The 25,433-nt window shown below is 38.3% G+C and overlaps 1 protein-coding gene across 3 annotated transcripts in view; it reads left to right on the top strand.

The window, feature by feature from the left end:
* The window catches only part of SEPTIN9 (septin 9), a 233,958-nt gene that overhangs the window by 185,266 nt on the left and 23,259 nt on the right, over window positions 1-25,433 (top strand). For all 3 annotated transcript variants that reach the window (XM_088133419.1, XM_007426667.4, XM_007426666.4), the window contains one exon: window positions 18,984-19,175. In XM_088133419.1, coding sequence (XP_087989545.1) covers window positions 18,984-19,175 — 192 coding nt within the window. The remainder of the gene's footprint in view (window positions 1-18,983; window positions 19,176-25,433) is intronic.

The raw sequence follows: 25,433 nt of genomic DNA, 5'->3' as shown, positions 1-25,433 counted from the left end.
AGCACAAATTCAGCATTCAGTTCTGCCCCATAGAGATAAACAGGAAACTTTTAACAACTAATTTGTCACTGCAAATGAAAACAGCTAGACAAGTGGCAAAAGCCAAGTCCGTAGTCACGAAGCCCAGGTTTTCTATTCATATCAGAAAGTCACGGTTCTGAACCAAGCCTAAGAGGATGATAATGGCTACCTCTTTCCATTCTTATGTGATTATTTTCAGTTGATTAAATCAGAGGATAGAGATAGATCTCTTGGAACTCTGAGGCCAACTATTTGGGTGCTTGAATTCCCTGGCCAATGAAAGCAGCTAGGGGTGGGAAGGATGATTTTTCATCCCTTGCTAAAAAAAAAAAAAAAAGCCCACCTTAAATTCAAACAGGATAAATAACTACCAGCCTGTCTCTGTTGGGGCAAGTTCATACAGCATGTGATAGTATCACAGCTCCTGAAGTTTCTGGATGAAACTGGTTAGGTGGATTTATTTCCATCAGGATTCAGTTGTTTGTTCAATGCTGAAATGGTCTTGGCTGCACAGCAATCCATGCTTTATCATACATATTTAACATCTACATGAAGTTGCTGGGGATGACCAGGAGGCTTCAGGTGCATACTGTCGTCAGTATGCAGATATCTCATTTCCCTACACCTCCTAATAGGGGGTATAAATATTCTGAAGTGATATCTGCAAGTAGTGATGGTCTGGATAGGGGTTAATACACTGAGTATTCTTTGGTCCAGCTTTAGCAGTTTATCTGACTCTAGTTTATACTGTACTACCCCTAAAGAGTTGGATACTCAGTTTGGGAAGCTTCTTGACCTAACTTTATTATATAATGGCTGTTGGGTGTTCTGATTTCTCAGGCTTATCTGGTGCATCATCTCACTCTTTCTGGAACCAGAATGACTGATGTCCTTGTCATCTCTTGATGGGGCTGCCCTTGAAGGACCTTAAAAAGCCACCATTGGTCTAAAATAGTGCAGCTAAGTTTGAACTAGTTTTAAGGTATCAGAACATATATAATCTTCCTTACATCAATTGCAATAATTGCCAAATCTCTTCCAGAAACAACTAAAAGTGGTAGTTATGATTTTTAAAGCGCCGGGTAGCTTTGGCCTAAAATGCTTAAAAGTTCATCTGCCCCTCCGTAAATCTGTTTTCCTATGAGTGCCCCATTTCTTCTAAAGTCAGGCTAGTATCCAGACAGAAGCAGGTCTTTTCTGCAACTACTTCCATTTTGAGGAATTCAATGTTGCCTGAGCTTTGTCAAATGTCAATGCTAGCAGTTTTCAGATGAAAATTTGGCATTTTTTTCCACTGCTTTTCCAGCTGTTAGTTGATATTCTGATTGATTCTCACCAGTGCTGGCTGTATCTGATCACTATCCTCCTTAAGCTAATTCTGCTTTAGGATTGCATTGGAAATATATTTGTAAGTGTTTTCAGTTCATAAGAAATGAAAAAAATATTTTGCTTTCTGATTGGCATTAGCAAGTGATTTGCTGAATTCTTGGGTTATATGTTAAATAAAAATTTAAAAATGCATGAATGAGAGTGAAACAGCCTAAGATAAAATATATCAGATGGAATCAAAAGGTAGCGGTTTCAGAACAAGACAGGTGCAAGAAATCACAGGAAACAAGATTTCCTACTGATTTTAAACCCTACTGATTTTAAACAGCCAAAGATGTAGAGGATCAAATCTTTGATCTTTCCAAAATCAGTCTTTGAGAACTTCCTAGTTCTCAAAATAAGAGCCATTAAAATAAAACCACCCAAATCTCTGTTTTATTCCTTAATATCCAAACTTTCCAAACAACTGAACTGTTTGGGTAAATTGACCTCACATTTACTAACACTCCATCCCACGTATTCTGGGTTCTGATAGTTTAAGAGAAATAATTTCTTCCACATTTTCCTACTCTTAACTTACCCTTTACATCTTTTAAGCAATTTCCCTTGCCTTGTTCCTGAAGTAGATTTACACTTGTAAATATGATTAAAGAGTTCAGATTTAGGCTTTCCTCCTAAAGTCTATTTATTGCAGTCTCATGAATATCAGTGGCTACATTGGACCAAGGATAGAAAACAGATGTTACATAGAACAACATGTTATCGTTAGCTATAGAAAACCATAGCCAGTCTAGTATGGACGAATATTAAACTAACCTTTTTTTTTTTTTAATAGTGACAAGTAGAAAATTATTGTGGGGAAGAGGTCAGTGCATTCTCTTGGATGATTCAATTTTTGTTTCTGTTTTGTGGGTGTTATTTTAAAGGAATGAAAAAGTCGTCCTTTGACCATTGTTGTTATTGTTTAGTCGTTAAGTCGTGTCCGACTCTTCGTGACCCCATGAACCATATTGCGCCAGGCCTTCCTGTCCTTCACTGCCTCCCTGAGTTTGCTCAGTTTCATGCTCATTGCTTCAGTGATGCTATCTAACCATCTCATCCTCTGCCGTCCTCTTCTCCTTTTGCCTTCAATCTTTCCCAGCATCAGGGTCTTCTCCAAAGAGATCTCTCTTCGCATTAGGTGACCAAAGTATCTGAGCTTGAGCTTCATTATCGATCCTTCCAATGAGCAATCAGGGTTGATTTCCTTTAAGATTGACTGGTTTGACCTCCTAGCAGTCCAGGGGACTCTTAAGAGTCTTCTCCAGCACCACAGTTCAAAGGCATCAATTCTTCAGCGCTCAGCCTTCTTTATGGTCCAGCTCTCACAGCCATACATTACTACTGGATTGACCATTGAGGTTTTGCATAAAGCAGATAGCTTGAGTACCAAGAAATTGGTAGAAATGTTCATTAACTATTATCCAAATGGTTTAGAGTATGTGAAGCTGAAGATGACAAATCATTCATTCACCCCAACTTTAGGTGCCACAGAGGCATTTGGGAGTTAAAAGTATCAGAATTTGCATATTTTCAAGGCAATAATTAATTAGCTCACTTGAAAAAGTATATTTCAGGTACACTTGGGTGTTCCATAAGATAAATTGGCAGGAACCCTGCAATAGAAGTCTAATGTAAATAAAGAAATTAGAAAGTGATCGTGGTATTAGGAGGACATGGCTGCAGCAGAAGATAATTTGCTTGAAATTAACAGAGGTTAAAGACTGGAGAATCAGTGCTGTTTAATATACTTTGTGTAGAATCAAGAATCTCAAAATCAGTACTGCTGTAATTATCAGTGTAGAATCCCAGAGGAAGGTATCTGCATTCCAGTTGTTTAAAATTTCTTCCTAGTTTATAGTAGGAGATAAAGCTTGAAAGGGTCACAGAAAATTCCTTTTTTTTTTTAATCTTAAGTCTTTTAATGTTTAGAGGCAGGATACAAGCAGATATAAGGGCTAGAAACTAAGAAAGATACTACTAATTCAGAATGTAGATTTGCTAGGTCTATTTATTATTATATATTCTGGGTAAAGTCAGTTAACTAAATTCAGATTATTTTCCCAATCTTATTTTAAAATAAATCTGAGACAGCTAAGATAGATCTCTTACTGCTTGTTCTGATCACATTTCTTTAGAAATACTTTAAAAAGAAAAGACCTGATAGTATCATCTTTTAGATTTAAGTAGCAGCATAATAAGTCAAAGTTGTTCAAGGAACAAGCTTAGTACCATTATGAAACTAATCTTAGTACAATAATATCATTTTCATTACTATTGGATGACTCACAGTATTGTTATTTTCTTACATTAAAGGCAAATACTACTGATTCGGGGTGGTGGTGTTTTCTTTGGTTCCAAAAATAAGCAGTTATTAACAACATGATAGATGTGCTTATTGGCTAGAATAGGCAGATAATAGTCTTATGTAAACCTCGAGTCTAGCTTCTACAACTAAGGTTTGCATTAATTATGGCAGTGTATCAGCCCAGAAGTGATAGTTGCATAAACCACTCCATCTTGATGACTTATGATTGATTCCACAGTGTTATTTATTCATTTACTTAAAATGCTTATATGGTATTTATTAAAAATCTCTCAGTGGTGAGAATGTGAAATATAAAACTAATAAAACAAATCAGTACAACAAATGTCAAACCAAACATTACAGACTCTAGAGGACTTGTAATCTTTGACAATTTGAAGTGAAAGACAAAAACTAATGAATACTTGAGATGCAATCACAGCTGTTCATTTGCTTGGTTTTGAAAATATTAACATAAGCTCTTTGTCAAAATTGTAGCGTTTGTGAATGTGGACGAATGCATGATATGCCAGTTTGTGGTGTGTGTATCTATGGAATGGGACAAAATAAAACTAACTGTAGCTTGTTCCAGATGGACTTTTTAGCATTCAGCCTGTTCATTTTGGCAGTGTTGTGGAGCCTCCAGGTGATGTTGTTATTTCTTAATGATTATCCCACATTGTATTTTTCTTTGGGCCATTTTTTTCCACTGAACAGGGATAGGCCACTTAGGCAGAAAAACCAAAGGTACAACCCTCCAAAAGTACATATGTTCTGCAGTCAGTGGAGAGGAGGTTAGCTTTGACATCAACAGTGTCATGCATTGCCCCTCCCCTCTTTCCTCAGCAAAACACTAATGTACTTTGAAACGTGTATTTCATATGTCAATACTTGCATGTCATTATTATTTTTCATACGGAATTTCCAGTATGCTAAAATGCTGCAGTTTTGAAATCAACCCTGTACCTTACCTCACTTCTGTCTCTGTTCATCCTTCTAGTTTAGCATTTAAGACCCATTTTTGTTGGTCAGTTCTGAAATGGAAAATCTTCCTGTAAGCACATTTTTTAAAGAAATTATTACTTAATCAGAAACAATTGGTCTTTTGTAAGGGTGGTGGAATTGAAATTCTCCATCTTGTGAAGCAGATGGTTTCATCCCGTGTAAAGTGAGGGCAGTGATTCCTATTTGTGCACCCTCAAAATCTGCTCTGAAAGATCTTCATAAGGGCTACAGAGAAAAATGGAGATACAAGTTTAGTTATACACATGTGGAGATGAACTCACATAACACTGAATTCCAGCAGTGGTGCTTTATTTTTCTAATCAGCAATGAACTGTGATTTTGTGCTTCAGGGTTTCAGAGTTCCAGTATGGCAACAACTAAAAATATTATATCCTCAGCTGTGTAAACTGGCGTTTTGCACAGAATACCAGTAAAGAAACAATGAAATAAAATTTGCACCACAGCTATACTTAACAATTCATGAGTCTGTGATTTTTTTTTAAAAAAAAACACTGTATAAAATATATATCCTTGTCATTTTATAAAATGGTGGTGTAATAGATTAGTATTTTCTACTTTAGAAATTCTTGAAATCCAGTGTAAAGTAATGAAAGTGACATGCTTGTGCTCCATAAAACAGCAGTGTACAAGTTCATAATTATTTCTGTTTGGGAGGAGGGAAATGGACAGTGGGGAGAAAAGAGGCTGGTGTGGACAGGACAAGTATGTAAGTTTGAATATACCGTGATCCTCTGATATGGGTGACTTACTGCAGATGCCTTGAAATACAACACAGCAGGAACAAGTTGATTTTTCCCCCCACAAACAAAACAAAACAAAACAGAAAAGTGACAGCATAATGCAGAAGGAAGTTAGTGTCTGTACAAAGCCTCTGATTATGGAAAAAGAATATTCCCATAGCGTAATCTTCTGTTGAAGGAATCCAGTTTTTGGAACCAACCATAAAGACAGATTATCTGCCCATTTATTTCCATATTTCAGCAAAATAAGCAGCTATTGTAAGTGGTGGTAGGATATGAGACTCTTGAATAGTAGCTATTTTATGCTGATGGTTGTTCAAGCAAGAACTTATTCAAGCAATCTGGTCAAATGTAAGCAAGCTGAAAGCTGGCTCATCAGCTCCTATTTCCCCACTTGATCTAACCCAAGTCTGGAAAGAAGTGAGACCAGCTGCTTGTAGGCAAGTCTCATATTTGGCATCAAGTGGAGGATTTGCATGAAGATTAAGGAGATTACAAATTTTAATGCCCATTGTAATGGATAAAATTTTGTTAAATCAGAAGAAAGGTTGTAATCCATCTGAAATTTTCTTGTTGCTGCACTGCCAACAGGCTGGTTTGAAGTTGGATTTCTAGACTGGATCACAACACAGTGGCAGTGAATTTTACATTCATTGGTTATGTTTCCTTATTGTTTGAGAAACTAAGACCTTTTCTATCTAATTTATTTAGAAATGACAAGTCTGTAATGCCATAGCTCTTGGCAGCAGAATGACAGAAAGGGAAGCATCCAACTGAGCTGACTCAAATTGTTAATGAATGCAAAGTAGAGCACCGGGTGGGCATGGAAAATAAGACAGCTAACAGCAGTTCATCATGGAGAAGGAATGCCAATTCTGAATATAGAAAGGGTAAGATAATTTGTGGCACTTAGTTGTGGTGAACTGACCCAACTAATTTGGTGTAACCTAGTGAAATAGTGGTGTACCTGAATTTAGTGTCCAAATCTCATCTTGACCATACATTTATTGGATGGTGTTCACCAACTCAAGGGACCCCTCCTTAATTAATTAAGATTTCCAAATAAATACATTCAAGTCCTACTATGGTGAAATGAGCAAGGCTTGCTTCTCAGTGGGTAGAATCAGGATACGTGTAAAAATAAAAATACTAAGTCATGGTTTTGTTGAGATACTATGTAAGAAGTTCCTGTGAATGTTTGAAATATAGTTACATGTTGAATGAAGGACAGTGTTTTTATTCACTAGGCCAACTTGATTTTTCAGGCTTTCAAATTCTCCAAAGGTCTTCATGAAATAAGATGATAATAAAAACAGGGGAGAGCTTGTTGTTTAAGCCATATAGTTTGAACTATTTATATGGATGGAATAAGGAACTGCAGACATTTAAATCATCAGGTGCTGATATCAGGCTGCATCTTGAACTTCCTCAAGGGCAGCTGAGAAAAGTAAATAAATGTAATTTTGTAAGTATAAAAAAATCACTAACATTTTATCTGGTATATCATCTAAGATCATCACCAGCATTGTTAATATCAAAAGATTTACATTATCTTACCAGAGGAGTTGTGCCAGCAACTCATTTATTTACACATTTAGTTATTTGATTTCTGCTCTGACCAGCCTTCAAGGAGGCTAACAAAATTCATTTGAGAATGGAGACATTTCAAAGTAATAGCTGGATTTTATGTATCCAACACTGGGATATCAGTCACAGTTTGCTTCTTTATCCCACCAGCCCTGGGAAAAGTCCTTGCAACCAATATCAGCATTGGATAATGCTTAATAAAGCTAATAATCCCCAAGATTAATAGTGGCATTATTACCCATGTATAGGTAAACCCAGAGAAACTAGTGTGACCCCAGATCCCGATTTGTTTCAGAATAATATGGTAGATGTTATTAATTAATAAGAAGCCGGGGATGTAGTTCAATAGTGTATACTTGGCTGCTGCTTATTGTCGAATATACAACCTGTTTCAATTTTTCATAATAATTTTTCAATCTAAATTATTATAATTAATTGGATTTAATATAACCACCCACTCCAATCCAATGTTATGGTGGGGAGTAGAATGATAAAAAAAGGTTCATATTTCAAATTAATGGAGAAGCATATAGAGTGCATTCAGAAAGTATTCAGATCCCCTTCACTTTTTTCAATTTTGTTATGTTGCAGCCTGATACTACAATCGTTCAAATTCATTTTTTTTCTCATTAATCTACACTCAGTACCCCATAATGACAAAGTGAAAACAGAATTTTAGAAATGTCTGTAAATTTATTAAAAAGGAAAAACTGAAATATCACATGTACTTAAGTATTCAGACCCTTTACTCAGTACTTTGTTGAAGCACCTTTGGCAGCAATTACAGCCTCAAGTCTTTTTCGGTATGACGCGACAAGCTTTGAACACCTGGATTGGGGGATTTTCTGCCATTCTTCTTTGCAAATCCTCTCAAGCTCAATCAGGTCGGATGAGGACAGTCGGTGGACAGCCATTTTCAGGTCTCTGTAGAGATGTTCAATAGGGTTCAAGTCAGGGCTCTGGCTGGGCCACTCTAGGACATTCACAGAGTTGCCCCTAAGCCATTCCTGTGTTGTCTTGGCTGTGTGCTTAGGATCGTTGTCATGTTGGAAGGTGAACCTTCGGCCCAGTCTGAGGTCCTGAGAGCTGTGGGACAGGTTTTCATTGAGGATATCTCTGTATTTTGCTCCATTCAGCTTTCCCTCAACCCTGACCAGTCTCCCAGTCCCTGCTGCTGAAAAACACCCCCCACAGCATGATGCTGCCACAGTTCTTCACTGATGGGATGGTATTGGGCAGGTGATGAGCAGTGCCTGGTTTCCTCCAGACATAACGTTTAGAATTGAAGCCAAGCAGTTCAATCTTGGTTTCATCAGACCAGAGAATCTTGTTCCTCACAGTCCAAGAGTCCTTTGGGTGCTTTTTTGTAAACTGCAAGCAGAATTTCATGTGTTTTGCACTGAGGAGAGGCTTCCGTTTAGCCGCTCTGCCAGAAAGCCCAGATCGGCGGAGGGCTGCAGTGATGGTTGTCCTTCTGGAACTTTGTCCCATCTCCACACAGGATCTCTCGAACTCAGTCAGAGTGACCATCGGGTTCTTGGTCACCTCCCTTACTAAGGCTCTTCTTCCCTGATTGCTCAGGGAGAGAAGAGTCCTGGTTGTGCCCAACTTCTTCCATTTGAGAATTATGGAGACCACTGTGCTCTTGGGAACCTTCAGTGCAGCGGAAATTTTCTTGTAGCCTTCCCCAGATCTGTGCCCTGCAGTAATCCTGTCTCTGAGCTCTGCAGGCAGTTCCTTTGACCTCACGGCTTTTGCTCTGATACAGTATGCATTGTCAGCTGTGAGGCCTTCTATAGAGAGGTGTGTGCCTTTCCAAATCATGTCCAATCAATTTAATTTACCACAGGTGGACTCCAGTCAAGGTGTAGAAACAGCTCAGCAAGGATCAAGAGAAATGGGAGGCACCTAAGCTGAATTTCAAGTGTTGCTTGGAATACTTATGCCAATGTGATATTTCAGTTTTTCCTTTTTAATAAATTTACAGACATTTCTAAAATTCTGTTTTCACTTTGTCATTATGGGTACTGAGTGTAGATTAATGAGAAAAAAATGTATTTGAATGATTTTAGTATCAGGCTGCAACATAACAAAATTGAAAAAAGTGAAGGGGGTCTGCCCCTTTCTGTAGATTTTTATTAGAAGCAACACTTCTCCTTTTGGGGAGTTTAAAAAGTGTGCAAAAGTTTCCAGTGTGCAGCATCTTACCATCCACTATTCAGTGCCTAGTTTGAACTGTTTTCTTTGGTTAGTTGTCCCTTTTAACCTTGTTATTCCCATTGTTATAGAAGTCAGGGTGACTTGCTGAGTTTGCAGTTTTTAGAACTGGGAGTTTGGGGCTCAATATTTATCCACTGCAGAATTGTTGGTTTTTAACTTGAAGTTCAGCAATTTTCCATTACCACAACCATCACCCCAGACCAAAGAAGAATGAAATGATGTCTAGAGGAAAAGAACTTGCCCTCCAGCCAGTTTCTGCTAGGGCTTGGGGTAGTGAGGTCCATTTCCAACCTTACAATGGGAAGTTGATGAGTGATACAAGGAACCATAAAAATGGGGAGTTCAAGCAAGTTTGTCTATGTTACTGTTTTCTAATAATTCTCATACTTTCAGAACTAAGAGTCCTTAGATAATGGATCTGGGGCATGCCTGATAATCAGAAGTATATGATGTGACAGTATACTGTTATCTAAGTAGGAACCAAATCAGCAGGCAGATAGAAGATGTATACAAATAGGACAGGAAAAAGAAGATTCTATGTATCTGAGTTAATTCTGCTTGTAAAAGAAGAGTCCACATTAAAGGACAGCACATATATATATTATGTATATATTCAGATCAGTAAACTATGGGTAGAATCATGCTGATCTGGAATTCTTCCCAGTAGCAAACCCCTAGATGGAAGGAAGCATTCAATGTTTTTCTGTCACATGTCATACAAGTTATCAACATATCAAGTTACATATGAGGTCCAACAGGCGAGTACTTAAGCTCCATCCCTTTTGTCCTTGCCTTGTCTATATAATTAATTTCTCTAGTACCATAAGAAGGTCCTTTGTTTCCCAACCCCTGACCCCCTATGGTTGAAGGCTTGCTTAGATGGCCCATATTGTTTACTGTGGAATGAATAAGCGGTCTGTGTCCTTGGCAGAGAAAGAGAGAGGGCCTCTGTGCTGGCTAAAGATAGGCACACCAGTGGATCAGCACTTCTGCTGGTACAGGCAGAAATAAATATATACGTAGAAATGTTGAGTGAATTCTAATAAAGGCAAGGAGTCCTCCTTTGAGGTTTTCCCCATTTTCTCTTTCTACATTCTTTATTTTTTTGGTATGCTTCTACAGGGAAAATTCAGATTTTTTAAAATTCTACTTTTCATTCCACTCTGAGGTAACTGGGTGCCCTACATAAAGCATTTCAGTAACTGATCCAGTGCCGAAGTACATTATCTGTCCCAGACCTCTTCTATCAGCAAATTGATAGCTGTCCACTCTAGACAAAAACAAAACTCTGAAATCCAGGATTCACTAATCATGGCTTCCCATGAATAAAATTAACTGGGTGAATCTGCATTGTAGAAAGCTAGGGCAGCATTTTGGTATTAATGATTCCAGCACAGCCTATTACATTTCTGAAACATTGAGGTTTTACCTGAAGTTGATACATTCTGAAGCAGAGGCCTGAACCAGGGTGATGGAAATGTGCCATCTTTTACTTTTCCTACTAAAAAAAATTACCTGTGACTTTTCTTTAGTTAGAACCAAGATAATCTTGATTGCTTTCTAACTCTTCTTCCCATATGCCCTTCCTTCCTTCCTGGAGCAGTACCCTGGAAAGTAGAGAGAGTAAAACCCATTTAGTAGCCTTCTCAGCCAACGCTTCTCTCTCCACCCTTCTGGGCCCAGTCCAGTACTTTCTTTCTAGAGATTCCAACCACGGTTATGAATCTTTCTCTGGCTTAGCTTGTATCTCTTCCCTATGAGGCAGAACTGAACGGACTGTACCCACTCATTCTCTTTTTAAACTCCATAGCTGCTTCTCAATGACTTCAACATTCTAATCATTTTTTTCACTCTGTGGGTCTATCTTATCAGTTATTCCTGTTCACACAGAATATTACAAAACAGCATGAATTTAATACTTTTTGTGAATGAAATGAGCTGTCACAAATAGAGTCTCTTGAGCCCACTAACAAGCTAAAGAAGCATCTAGCTGGACTGCAGATCAGGGTCTTATGTCTTGAACAAATGGTTATATAATTCATTTTTTATTGTCATATATTGGAGCCAGGTTAGGGTTTTCTGCTCCTTCCTTCCACTTTTAGGTCACTTCAGCTGAGCAAAACTAAGCAGCTTACAAGTAAAGCAAATTATATAGCATGGAACAAGTAAAATTATATCAGACAATTTAAATTACAGCTCAATTACAAACATAATCTTCATAAGCTATAATAAATAGCATCATACACACCCTAGAGGTCTACTTGTCACATCCTCTATCTCCCTATGTCTGCTTAAATAGCCAAGTTTTTAATCACTCTCTGGATGTTAATGGTGAGGATGCAGTTCTTGTTTCTGATGGTAGCTGGCTGCATAGGAGGGGAGCCCTGCCAAAAAATGCTTATCTCTGAGTCTTCTCCCACCATGTCTCCCATGGGGTAGGAACTCTTAACAAGAGCTTTCTACCAGCATGCATCAGACAGTTACATTCTGCATCAAGCAGGCAGTCTTATAGATACCCGGATATTTGTTTCCTGCCTTTCTTTTCTTGTCACTCAAAGTGTCATAGAGGATTCTCTCCTCCTCTCCTTTTTTTTTCTTCACAATCCTGTAGTACATGTACTGGATTCTGAAAGATAAAATATTAGGTTTGTAAGAAGATAACATTTTATTGCTTAATTATCCTGTCTTATCCAGTGATTTGAGTGAGGGGAGGGGGCAGTGTTTTTCTATCACTTCTTCCATGTTTTTCCTTACCACAGATGTCTGTTAAAGGGGTAAAGATGAAAAAGTTGCATGGTGACTTTGGATTCAATTGGAAGTGCTTTGCGGTGACCATGGTCACTTGTCTTTTCTACGGTAGTGGCTACACTTCTGCAGGGAGAGCAGTGTCCTCCCTCCATCTGGCCCATCTGTCTGACTGTGTGCTTATTTGAATAAAAACCTGTGTGATGTTGTTCTCAACTTTAATTGTTTCTGGCTACCTAACCTAGTTACAGAACAGCATAATGTTGCTTAGAACCAGGGTTGTTCTTTGGATTTGATTTCGAAGCGGTGCTTTGGAACATGCAAGAATGTTAATGCAGCACCTCTTTGCAAATCACTAAAGTAACTATGTCTTTCCCCCAAATTTCACAGCTGCTTACCTGCTTGATCCTAGAAACAGACCATGCTGTTTTAAAGAGTCACAGATTGGTGTTACATTTGTCCTCCTGCGCATTCCAAAGGTCCTGTTTCAAATCAGATGGAAAGCCCTGCTTAGCCATTCTTAGAACATTCCTCCTATGGTCAGCTGAGCTGCTAGGAATAGGCACTCAGGTAGAATTTCTGGAAAAAAGACCAGTGTGCATAATTCCTAAATGCAGACTTTACTGAACTTGACTGCTGGATACTTTAAAAAGATCATTACTGAATGCATTCTTGGTGGTCCTAGTTTCACTTTCTCAGAGAAGAATAGCCAGAGCATGGAAGTAGGAGAAAGAATTGCATCTTGTGGGCAGGCACTATTCTCCATCCTCCTAATTTTCTTCAGGTTTGGAGGAATTTTCTTGAGACATAGCTTGGAGAGAGAAAGTCTATTTCATTATGTGTAATGTACGTGTAAATCCAAACTCGAGGGGTCAGGGAAACAGGTTTGCTGCAATGTGTTCCCTGCTTAATTTTTAAATAAATAGGCGGCAGTGATAAATGGGAGCAATTGTGGGGTTGGGATGTAATCACCAAATACATTTCAGTTTATTTAATTGGTATGCTGTGGTTTGCCTTTTCTGCGGAATAATTAGTTGGTGCACTAATTATTGTGGGTGGAAAGGAACCCTTCTGAAGCTGGCCTGATTTTAGCTGATCTCAGAAGGTTAAGTAGATTAAATAGATTGTTCATGAAGTCTCCAAGTCAAGTTCAGTTTGAAGGGGCCTTTTCTTTTTGTATGGTCTTTGACATACTGTACATCTTTAGCCTTTGAATTGAAGGCCTGAGTAGGTATGTAACTTGCATTGTTTAGTTTGTCTTTTTTAGGCAGTAAGTTGTAACCAAGCTGAAGAAAAATGAGTGCAAAAGAGGGCTTTTGTATTGTGTTGACTCAAGGACTGTTTTGGTGTTAACTGTGCTAATCAGAGACTCTTTCTCCTGTACGTTCATACGGAGGCATCAGCAAGAGAGGCCAGGAGAGCAGATGATGAAACGGGCACTCTGTTGTGCTGATGCAATGCAGGCCCCACCTCTTTTGTCTATGTATTGTGGTGCTGTGTGCATGTACAGAAGGAGTGAAGTTGCTTTTTTTTTTAATTAAAACTTTTATTGTTATATATAAAAAACACAGTTAAAATACAAATCGAAAAGTATAGCGAAGAAAGAACTAAAAGAAAAAGACAAAAAACTAAAATAGTGAAAATAGATAGATAAAACAGAAGGTGGCTTCTGACTATCTCCAATACAGATATAAATACAAATTTAAAAAAGGTTAATCTCTTACCACTATGTAATCCAAATTCACATTATTTCTATCAGCACACTATCTAATCATTAAATCCCACAATCAGAGCTTCATTTTTTTCGCCCTCGAGCATGTAATCTAAGAAGGGTTGCCATGAGACAAATTTAGAAATGGTATTATCTGTTATTAACACTGTTAATTTCACCATTTGAGCCAAGTCCATTAATTTAATAATCCATTCTTCCACTGTAGGTATTTGTGAATCCTTCCATCTTTGCGCATATAACAGTCTTGCAGCTGTGATCATATATAAAAGCAAGATTCCATGTTGTTTCTCCAGTCCTTTCTCCATCAAACCCAATAGGAACAGTTTTGAATGCTCACTTTAAGAATCTTTTGAATAACAATACATATCTGATCCCACCATTTTTTAGCCTTTTCACAGATCCACCAAAAGTGATAAAAGGTTCCTTCTCCCTGCGAACATTTCCAACAAAACATATGTTATACCAGTATACATTTTTGACAACTTATCAGGAGTTAAATGCCAATGTTACATCATTTTATAAACATTTTCTTTTAAATTATAATTCAATGTAAATTTCAAACTTTTGTTCCACACATTTTCCCATTGTTCCAATGTGATATTATATCCGAAGTTTTTAGCCTATTTAATCATACATTCCTTGAGTTGTTCATCTTCTAAATTCATTCCTAACAACATCTTACATATTTTAGCAATAACATGTTCATCATTTGTACAAAGTTGAGTCTCAAAATAAGATGTTTCACTAGCAAATCTATAATTCTTTTTGTCCAGCTTAAAACGTTCAAACAATTGCATATGAGTAAACGAATGACATATAAAACCTTCTGATTCTAACAGGAGTGAAGTGTGCTTTGTGAGGGAACAACCCTGCTTTCATCATTTTGACTAAAACACTGGATCCTGCAGATGCCTCTGCATATATAAATATATACACACACACATTCATGCTACATTTTCTTTAAACAAATGCTCTTGTAGTCAGTCTTTTTCATTCAGTTTGTGACTTTGCTATATTGTAACCTGTTACCTGTTCAGCTTCACCAATCCAATGGGCAACTTGGTTTTGGTGGGAGAAATTCCTTGCCCCCCCTTTGTAGTAAGGGAACAAAAGTTCCAAGAAATCCAATTGAAAGAAGTGGCAAAACTGTTCCTTGGAGCAGCTGAGAAGGGCTGGGCAGGATAGTGGCAAGCCACGGTTGCACTTGGCTACAGTTGGAGATACAAGTCCCAGGAGATGGGATGAGCAGAAGCTCCTGATAATGGGAAATTGCCCTTCCCCATAGTTTCAGAGAAACATTTCAAACAGTTTTTGCAGTGTTTCTTAGTTAGTCAGCTCAATTTTCCAAGATCCAATCAGGTCCCACAATTTTGAGGGGAAACATGTGGAAGAGGCCAATATTTGCTCTCCATCTGCATCATCTCTCCTCAGATGATTGTCACAGTTTGCCTTCCTCCCCGGTTCCCACTTTTCTCACGCTTACACATCTTAGCTGAACAACAGGGAGCTCCAACCCTGCAGGAAGGGTGAGACTAAGGATGTATATACACTCCTTACAAAATTGGGATGGGAGAGAGAGAAAATTCCCACAGGGACTTCCTGTTGTAAGTAGGAGGCTGCTGCTAGTTAGTAATGAGTTCCTGTCATGGAACATGGGGGCGGGGAGAGAAATTCCATCGTCAACTGAGAACAGTAGAAGGATTTAATTTTCTTCGCTTTTTGCAGAGCTTTAAAAAAAAAAAAAAACCACCTCACTCTATAACAAACAGCTTCAAGCCAGGCCACACTATTGAACACACATTTGCTGCTTGCAGAAACATGCCCAGATGAGGTAGAACTCCCCCTTGGGGAAGGTGCATGGGAACTGATGATCAATGGAGATGAGGAGCCATCTACTTTTATTTATTTATTAATAAGCTAGAGTTGTCTCAGGTGATCATTTCTTCTGTCACAAACTGGTGAACATATGGTGCCAAAGGCTAAAGTGATTGCATTAGAATCTTCTCTGTAGCTTGATAATGAATCCAAAGTAGGTTCAACATTTTAGAGGCAGGATATGAAAAGGTTTTCTTGCTTGCCCTTTTTCTTCTCCTTTCTGATGGAATGTTTTCTTCTAGCCAGCTGGAATCAGTCTTTCCCTGAACAGCAATTTCTGCTGCTGATGTCTCAAGTGTGTTGTGCGTGTGATGGAGAGAAGGAAACATGTGTGTATCTGCTGGAATTGCTAATATTCCTTTTACAGTACCCTAAATCAACATTCTGAATGAATCCTATGCCTGGATTACAGGCACTACAAACAGTGCTTTGTTCATATGACTGAGTATGCCTCTATATTTTCTCCTTCCCAACATTCCTTTCATATAGAAAACTAGCAAGTTAAGGAGAACTCCTTCTTCCGAACATTGAATATCCTATGTGCAAGCGATTTGATCAAGGCTCTTGAGACTCAGAGTCGTGCTCTACATGGAAATACTTTGTAGTTGCTCCACATAATGTAATGTAATGTAATGTAATGTAATGTAAGACAGTCCTCAATAAGTCACATAAAAACATTCTCCTCAATACTTCTTATTCTTACTGAATGAGAGTTCAACAAGAGAATCCTGTCTGTTATAAAGATGCTGTCTTCTTGGTACAACATGGACGTTACATCCACGGCAACAGATATAGCGTTGAACCAGTGGATAGAGGAATGTACTTGTGATTTAGGGGCTTTCAGGGTCTGTCTTTCATAAAATAAGGTTTTGCTGACATGAAAAATTACATTTAAACTGAGTTTAATTCTGAGAAAGGGGTTTTTGTGCCATTAGGCTATAAATGTTCCACATGTCCCACATTGTGGCAACCAGATGGTACATATATGGATGTCCCTGTTGTCTCCTGGGTGTCAGTGTTGGAGGGTTGTTACATCATTTCCTAAATCTGTTTCAAATTTTTGCATTTCACTTCTTGTTTATGACCTCTCTGGATAGTTACCTGCATAGCTGACTTCCCAGGAAGAAATCAGGGAACCTATGCAGGTTTGAATGGATGCCATGTTTTTAAAATATGGTTTAGTTTTCGCCTAAATGGCCTAACTTTGTTTTGGCCTAGTTTTTCCTGGAACTTTCAGCAGAAATCATTATTCTTCTGTTCTTTGCAGTCAAGTTCTAAAAAGACGCAGATAAAAATAAAAAGTGATATGAATACAAACCACTTCCCCCTTGTCTTTTCATGTCATGCATGACTGTTTATTCAACACTTTCATGCAGACACATACCAGCAACTAGCAGAGTAGGGATAAAAGAATGGTTCTCATTACTGATAGATGTAAATGTAGAGTTCCCTAGGGATCTAGATTGGAGCTTGTGCTTTTTAATTTATTCAAAAATTATATAGACTTAGGAAGGAGCAGGGAAATGGCCAGGTTTGTCAACCAAACCAGATTATATAGGGAGGACAGAACAAAAAGACACACACATGCACAAACCGTTAACCAGTACTGACACTAGTTAGCACTAGTTAGTACGCTTTTACATCATTTGTATATGCAACCGCTAGGTCTTTAACTGACTTCATTAAGTATGTGAACACAGCCAACGTGACCAGGCTGCTGAAGCAATTTCCACATGACAGAAAACCTTTGGGGGCTATCAAGGAAGACAAGGCTAGGGCCAGAGGCACATCTGAAATGTTCAGAAGGTTTGGATGCTGTGAAAATGGCTGCCATCCTAGGTATAAAATACCCATTTGCCAGAACACAAAGTAGCCCCTGGGATGTTCTTTATCATCCCAGAGAGCTCCAAATGATACTAAAGGCAGGTGTTTGCAAGTGCCATCTTTCTATTATTTTTAATTAAGATAAACTTGGTAAAGAGGAGCAGGGAGCCTGGTAGCCACCAACAGAGATGCCTGGGGGCAGATTGTTGCTTGCAGATATCACCTTCCCTGTCTCAGAAGCCAGTATAAGTTAGAGAGGTTTAAAAAGTTGTGTGTCATGAAGCTTCATTGAATCAACCAGAAGAGTGGGAGATTCTGAACAGATAAAACAGAAGTTCTTATTTGTGCATCAAGTTGTTAAATTGAAATTCTGTGCCATGGGGCAGCTGACAGGTTTCCAACAGGTTTTTGATCCGATCCCGCACAGCTTTTCAAAGCTTCTGAATGTGAAACCAATACTACTTCTAGCCTGGATTAATTTTGCTATTAGAAGGTACACGCACTAATGATGAAGCGCTAATAGTTTCTTAGTTTGGGACAATTCAGTAGATTCACTTCACCAAGGCTCAAGATTGATTGTACATGTATTACATCAAGGCTGCAGTCCTAACCACACTGGTAAGGGGGAAAGGCTTATCAGATATGGAAATTTTGAGTAGTACCTAAGTAGTACTTAGGGTTGCGTTCCCAAATCTGTACCCTTTGCCAGTGGGTTTTGATAAGGGGATATGGAGCATTTTGTAAATGTGTTGGCTTCTTACTGTGACTAAGGACAGTGATATATTTCTTCCTCCTAATGGTGGATTCTGGCAGGATGTCCGTACAGTCATTTATTGCTTTTACACATAGTTTATTCTGAAACCTTGGGTGCTAAACTCACGCTATTGGCTTATAGATTTCTCACATCCCTAGTGGCTGTAATGGATGGCCCTGTTTAAGATATTACAGGGGCCAAGTCTTCCAAAGCTTTATTAAATAGAAAAACCCTTGTATAAAGGAAGAAGATGAGATCATGACGAAGAGGCCTTGCCAACAAAGGGGAAAAGAATTAATGATGTTAGTTGAATCCATGACAACTTGCAAACTTAACTTTATAAAAACCTGAAAATATCATGTCATTTTGCAGTAAGAGCTCTTTATTTTTACAGTCGTGTGTAGATAGTTTTTTTATGTACATACACGCAGAGAAAGAGAAATGGTTGGAAACTGTTTTCAGGTTCCCCCCCCCAATATAATTTAAACTTGGGGGAATCATGTTTCTCACCAGCGCAAGGGCTACAGGGAACTGATATAGAGCTGAGCTTGACCACAGTAGAATTCACCACCAGCATTGCCAGGGAATCCCAAACTATTGGCAAGGTTCAAATCAAAATATGGCTTAGCATTGTTCAGCAGTGTCAGGATTAATCCGAAGACAGCTGAAGGCCAAGGAATGGCAAAGTGGCTAGAGGTGAAGCATCCGAAACTGGGCATTTATGCGCACTACTAATAGATCTGTGAATATATTATATTGACTGGTTGGTTGGTTTTTCACTAACAGGTTCAGAGACCATTCCCAGTTATCCCAGCAGCATGATGGAAGCCACTCGAGATGTTGGCCTCAAGCAAGCTGCGCCAACGAGAACAGAGAAGCCAGCCGCTGACTTCGCCTATGTTGGGATTGATGCCATCCTCGAACAGATGCGAAGGAAAGCCATGAAACAAGGCTTTGAGTTCAACATCATGGTTGTTGGTAAGTCTTCTTACCTTGGTGAGTCTGTGTAGGCTACATCTCTTACTTTGGTCATACTAGCTAAGGCTGCTGAGTTGTTGCCCAGAACAACTGGAGGGCACCAAGGCTATATACCCTTGATCCCCCCTATTATCTCTTAACCTGTCCACTCCTGATTGTTTTCTTTCCTCCCATCTGTATGAACAACAGCAAGTAGCATTTGTGAATTCTTACTTATCCAATTTGGTAAATTCTTCTGTTGATTAATAAAACAGATGTTTTATAGTCTGAATGTCAAGGTGATTATGTGCGTTCTCTAATAAGCCTCTTTGTCCTCCGCGTCAAAAGTCAAGGACACGTGGCCTTTAGTAAGCTGTTTCAACTTCGATATATACTAGTTGGCGTTCTGTGATTGAATTTCTTCCACTAAAAAATGAAAAGCCAGTCCTGTTCGGCTGTGCCATTCTTCAAGGTTATTTGAAGTTGCGCTATAATACTCCTTTGGAAGAAATCAAATAAAAAAATCACCCTGTAATCTCTTAAATGTAACAGAGGTTGTTAAAAAACTGCTTGTGAGCAGCTCTTATCTAAACAATGACGCACTTCCTTTGGTCCCTTTTTTACCAATCGGAGCAGATACTTAGTCCAATGTTTAGCTTTCATTAGATGCAACTCTGTTGATCCTCAGTCGTAGCTCTGAGTTCATTCTTGCCACTCTGTTCTAACCCCCACTTTTCTTTCTGTTCATGCTCCATCTCCTTCAGCATTATGGGTATGTTTAGCGAACCTGAATTTTAAAATGCTTGCAAAATCTAGCAAATCTAGCACTTGATGCTACATCAGCTTGTAATTCTTGAAGATAGCATGTTACACTCCTTGCAGTGGTTTATTTCCACTTCCTGATTAGGTTGTAGCTTGCAGCTAGTTTTTTCTCTGATGCTTTGATAATAGGATGAAACATATTCCATAAGGGTAATACCAAAGACTAATGGCAGAAAAGGTCTGAAAGGTAAAGGTGTTTACCTGAAAAGACTAATAAAGGCGTCCCTCAATTTCTGCATGTAACTCTAGTTATGTTTCACAAAGTAGGAAGAATGAGTGTTGCTGAAGAAGAATCTGCTCATCACTGACTGTCCTGGCCAGCTAAGTACAGGTAGTCCTTGCTTAACAACCACAATAGGGACTGGAAAATTGGTTGTTAAGCAGGATGGTTGTTAAATGAGTCACCATGTGACTGGACACATTTTACGACCTTTTTGTGACATCATAAAGTGAATCATTGTGGCCGTTAAGCAGATACAGTCATTAAGTGAATCCAGCTTCCCCAGTTGACAGTTTTTGCCAGAATTTGCTTAATGACCATGTGATTCACTTAATGACCACATGATTCTCTTAACGACCACAGTGATTCACTTTATGACCATCGCAAAAAAGGTTGCAATTTGGGGGAGGGTGCGACAGTTTGCGATGCTCATAAGTGTGCACTCATAAGGTTTAAAGCACTTTTTTCAAGGTTGTCATAACTTCGAACTGTTGTTAAACAAATGGTCATTAAGCAAGGACTACCTCTATAACATCACCCCACCCCCATTTGTGGATCTTAGTCCAGGGAAAAGATTTTCCTTCCAGTCTTCTTCCATGGGAACAAAAAACTTCTTACACTTTTGGAGAGGCGGAAGAAATGTATCACTTCTGCATTCATTGCTTTGAACTTTGAATTAAGGACTGATACATGAACAAATAAAAAGAGTCCTTGCTCTGGTAGAAACAGTAAAATAGGTGCATCCTTGACTATAAGTGACCGACTGTGGGCGATAGCCCATTTGGTGTAGTGGTGAATGGGCTGGCCTAGAAACCAGGAAACTGAGTTCTAGACCTCCCTTAGGCATGAAAGCTGGCTGAGTGACTTTGGGCCAGTCATTCTCACTCAGCCCAACTCACCTCACAGGGTTGTTGTTGTTGTGGGGAAAATAGGAGGCAGGAAAATTAGGCATGTTTGCCACCTTGAGTTATATATAAAAAGGTGGGATAAAATCTCAATAATAATTTCCCTAGGCTGTTCTAATTTCTGTTCAGAAAATAGCTTTTTTTTTTTTTTAAAGCTCTTATGAAGTGACATCTCCTACATGACTATTACAGTGACACTTTGTTCAAACATCATGATTAAAATGACAAGAGGAGAAACTGGCATTAATTTTAGAGCCAGATTGATGGAGCAACCTCATTAGTTTTTCTTCTGGTAAATAAATGCTTTGTGACTGGTCATACCAGGTCTTTTGGGGGAATGAAATTATCAAGCCAAAAAGAATATGGTGATGAAGATTCTTAGTCATCCAGGTGAAATTATCTGGAGGTTAAGTCATGCAAATGTATCAAACCAAAAGAAAAGAAGTCAGTTGCCATGACTCAACCTCCAGATAAGCCAAAAAGAAAGGAAAGGTCAAACATAGAATGATGGCTAAAGCATGTCAATGATCCAGGGATGTACTGTGGCTATTGCATGTGAAAATGTTTTTGTGAAAGCAGGCTAAGGCAGGGAAGGGAGACAGCTGGGCTGCAGCCTCCATTACAAAATAATTAAATTTGCTTTCTAGGAAAACAGAAAGAGAGTGTGCCATTTCCAAACTTATAAGTCAGTGGTGTGCCTACAATGCTGCTTTGCCTGGTTGCCTACTGGTAATTCTTGCTCATCCTGGGTAATTAGAGAAATGAGTTATTTCAAATTTAATTTAAACCTGGAAGATAACTAAAATTTCCTGGTTTGTGTCCCCAGCCTCAGCCCATTTAGAGCCCAATAGTTCAATTCCATCTTTCTAGGATTCTCTAAAAGGGTTGTACTGCATATTTTTTCATTTATTTCTTCTTTTTCTTGGATTTTATTGCAGACTGTGTGCACATAGTATTCAGCACATATTTAGCTCCAGATGGTTAGCAGATTAACCAATGTAGACAGTTGACGTTTATTTTGAAGGTAGTTAAAACTGCAGTTTTGATGTTCACATTAACTGAATACTTGACTGTTAAAAATACTTTGTTTCATTTCCTTGAAGGGGTTGGTGCGCCATTTTTAATAAAATCTCAAAATGCCCTGGCTCAAGCTGACTCAATATGCTTAGGAAGTGAAGCATTCAGTGTAGAATTTTTCTGTCTTTATTTGTGGCTGTTTGAAAGGCAGTGCCAGAAATATAGCAATACATCTGGTTTCCTGGTTTCTTTGACACCCATAAACTTTTCATTCCTGTTCATACTGCATTTCTAATATTCCTGAGGAAGATTGGATTCATTCCAATGTGGGCATGTGTGCTTATTTTTATGGATGAGCAAAACTGTGTGCAAAATTAAAACTCTGCATTTCTTGTCCCAGCACTTGTTTCATTGCAAACTTCTCTCTGTGTGTACTATATAGTTGGACACATGTATATTAGATCAGGCTATAGAGTCAGAGTAGCTTTTCTATAGTTGCCCTGACCCTTTGGAACAGCCTCACCCCTGACATTCACCCTATTAGCCCTTCAGAGGGCTATGAAGACCTGGCTGTTCACCCAGGCTTTGGGCTGGGGTAGAAGTGAGCCCAGCAAATGTAAGAGCATGGGTAGGTTATGTGAAGTTGTGGTGTTGCATTTGGGATATATGATGTTGTCATGGGGTTGGGTTGTTTTATTTATTCTGTTTTTGCTTAATATTATTGAGAGTTGCCCAGATTATCTTGCATAAGATAGGCACCCATGTAAGTTTCTAAATAAATAAATAGAAACATAAATATAAATACAGCAGGAAAGTTGCAATTAAGATTCACAGCTAAGTTGGGTTAAAATATGAAGTTTCATTACTTCTCAGTTGGCCTTATGCTGTACTTTATTTCTAAGATGTCTCTCCAAAAGAATTGAGAGTTTTGCTGGCCCTTTTAAGATGAGTGTCTGGTGATACCAGTTTATATTTCACTCTGGCATGACACGAACAAATACTGTACTTTACAGTTTTAGAAAGAACATGTGATTTATTGGCTGACCTTTGCAACTAAACAAGATGAAAAATAAAGTTCTTTGATTAAATAGTTAATCTGCTATTCCTAATAGGACCTTCATTTATTTTATACCCTCTCTGGGTCATGCTTTCACACAGGATGTTCCCATGTCCATGGACCTTGGACTCATGTGTTATAAGCGTACGGCCTCTTGGGTTGCTTCAATGATGTTTTCAATTGCTCATGCATTTATTATCTTCCTTATCTTCCACTCTGGAGATCTGTCTGCTGTGACTGAGGCCGTTCTCATCATTGTGAACTCTTCATTCCCCACCCCCCTTTAATAGTAAAAACTTGTGCAGTCAGTTAAAGAATGACATATTGATATGGTTGGTTGTATTAGACCAGATTTTTCTATACTCTTGTAACACCCCCGCCCCCACTTCCTTTGTGTTACCTGTATACTAGGATTCAGTGTCTGTGCATTAATGTTGTAATAATGAAAAACAAATAATAAAAGCAACTTTTTTCCACCTAGGTCTTTCCAGATTATTGCCTCTTCCTATCAAGGTGTGGTAGTACACACTCTTTTTTTTTTTAGTTAGGAGAGAGAAATGAAGGTTAGGAGGAGACATTTTAAAATACTTCTGCATACATTCTTGGTTTTGATGTTAAAAGTAGCTGGCAGTTAAGATTTTTGTAATGCATACATGCGGATTACATTTCCTGTGTTCTGTATAAGACTTAACCACTGTGGCACTCCCCTTAAACACCTCTTATCTAAATAATGACATGTTCATATATTTTGGTCACTTGACATTTTTTTATCTTTTAGCTTCTTTGAATTTTGGCTTGAGTTGTAGCTGCAGAAGATGGCTGAATCCATTTAAAAGAACTTCTAGACTCCCATTTCAAACTCAGCATTAGCATTTTGGTCTAACACTTAGTTGTCCTTTTCAACTTGCTAAAAAACAGAATTCATGAATAGTTTTCAGAAACATGAGCCATGTTCTCTCATCTTTATAACCACTGGTTTACTATATAAGCAGGTTATCAACTAAAGGAAGGAAAACAATATTTTGTTGCTCAAACTTCTTTCTAAAAATTGAAGACAGCTTATTTTTTTCATCACTTGTCTCAGCTCATTCTTTGAAAAATAAGATGTGTTCATTTCTCATTCATCCATGCATATTATTTCCACTAATAATAAGCATAGCGCTCCCTTGCCGATAGCAACAGAGATGGAATGGGATTTCTGAAACCAACAGGCAAGTTTCAGTACACTCCGGACTTGCATAAAATCTCCAGATTACCATTAAAAGGAGAGACTGATGTATCTTTAGAACCACTTCATGAATACTGACCATACATAGTGTACATGGAGTACTGTGGAATTCTAAGTTGGAAAAGAAAAATGGGAAATTGGGGACAGGATGGCACTTAATTGGCTGACTGGAATTCCTGTTAAAAGCCAATAATAAATTACAATATTTTTGGTAGGTTTCCTTTGTAAAACTCCTATATGTTATATACAGTCAATATTAGAAGAAAATAATTTAATATTTGCCAACCAGTGTGGGACAGTGGCATACAAGTTTTGGAAGTGAAAAGATATTCATTTATGAAGAAAGTGGGATACTGGATTGGAGGAAGGCCAAGTTGAACATGAGTTTCATTGAAATGCCATGAAAAACTGGTTGTGATTTTTTAATTTATTGATTTAACTGGGAATTAAGCACAATCTGCTTAGTTTAAGCCAAACTGTTCTACTGTTTGTCATCTAAAATTAGTCCATAGAGTTGGACCAGGAAATCTCTGGACTCCAACTGTTACTGAAGATCCACCAACAGCTCCAGTTAGCATGATCAATTCCGGTGTGCTTAAAAATGCCACTTTGAGCTTCTCAGATAGCAGAAAGCACACAGATGTAACCCGGACAGAAGCTTTTCCTCTTTTTTGACTTAAGAACCATGTATTTCTTCCTCCTTGAAGTTGTTCTCATAAAGAGATGTGAAGACTGGCATGATTTCCCTAATACAAGAAGACTTGGAGAGAATATTATTTGATTCTTAGAAAATGGGGTTAGAGACAGTCATGCGAATTACAGGGTTGGAAAGAAGGGAATAAACCAGTTGTAAGCAGAGGGAAAGACCAGAAATTAAGCATGTATTATAAAAATTAGTTCCTTTTTTATTAATTATCCTGCTAATTATTAATTATTCTTTCATTTTAGCTTGTTTTGTACATGTAGAGCAAAATGAAAAAAAAGCTGCAAGTCTTAATATATAATTCTTATACCTTATATTTGACATGCA

Source organism: Python bivittatus, unplaced genomic scaffold (genome assembly GCF_059951505.1).
Source record: "Python bivittatus isolate LINGU-HERP-01145 unplaced genomic scaffold, Pbiv_v1 ctg000080_np1212, whole genome shotgun sequence".
Lineage (NCBI taxonomy): Eukaryota > Metazoa > Chordata > Lepidosauria > Squamata > Pythonidae > Python > Python bivittatus.
Note: the sequence above shows the minus strand (reverse complement) of the source record. Positions and strands in the feature narration are given on the sequence as shown.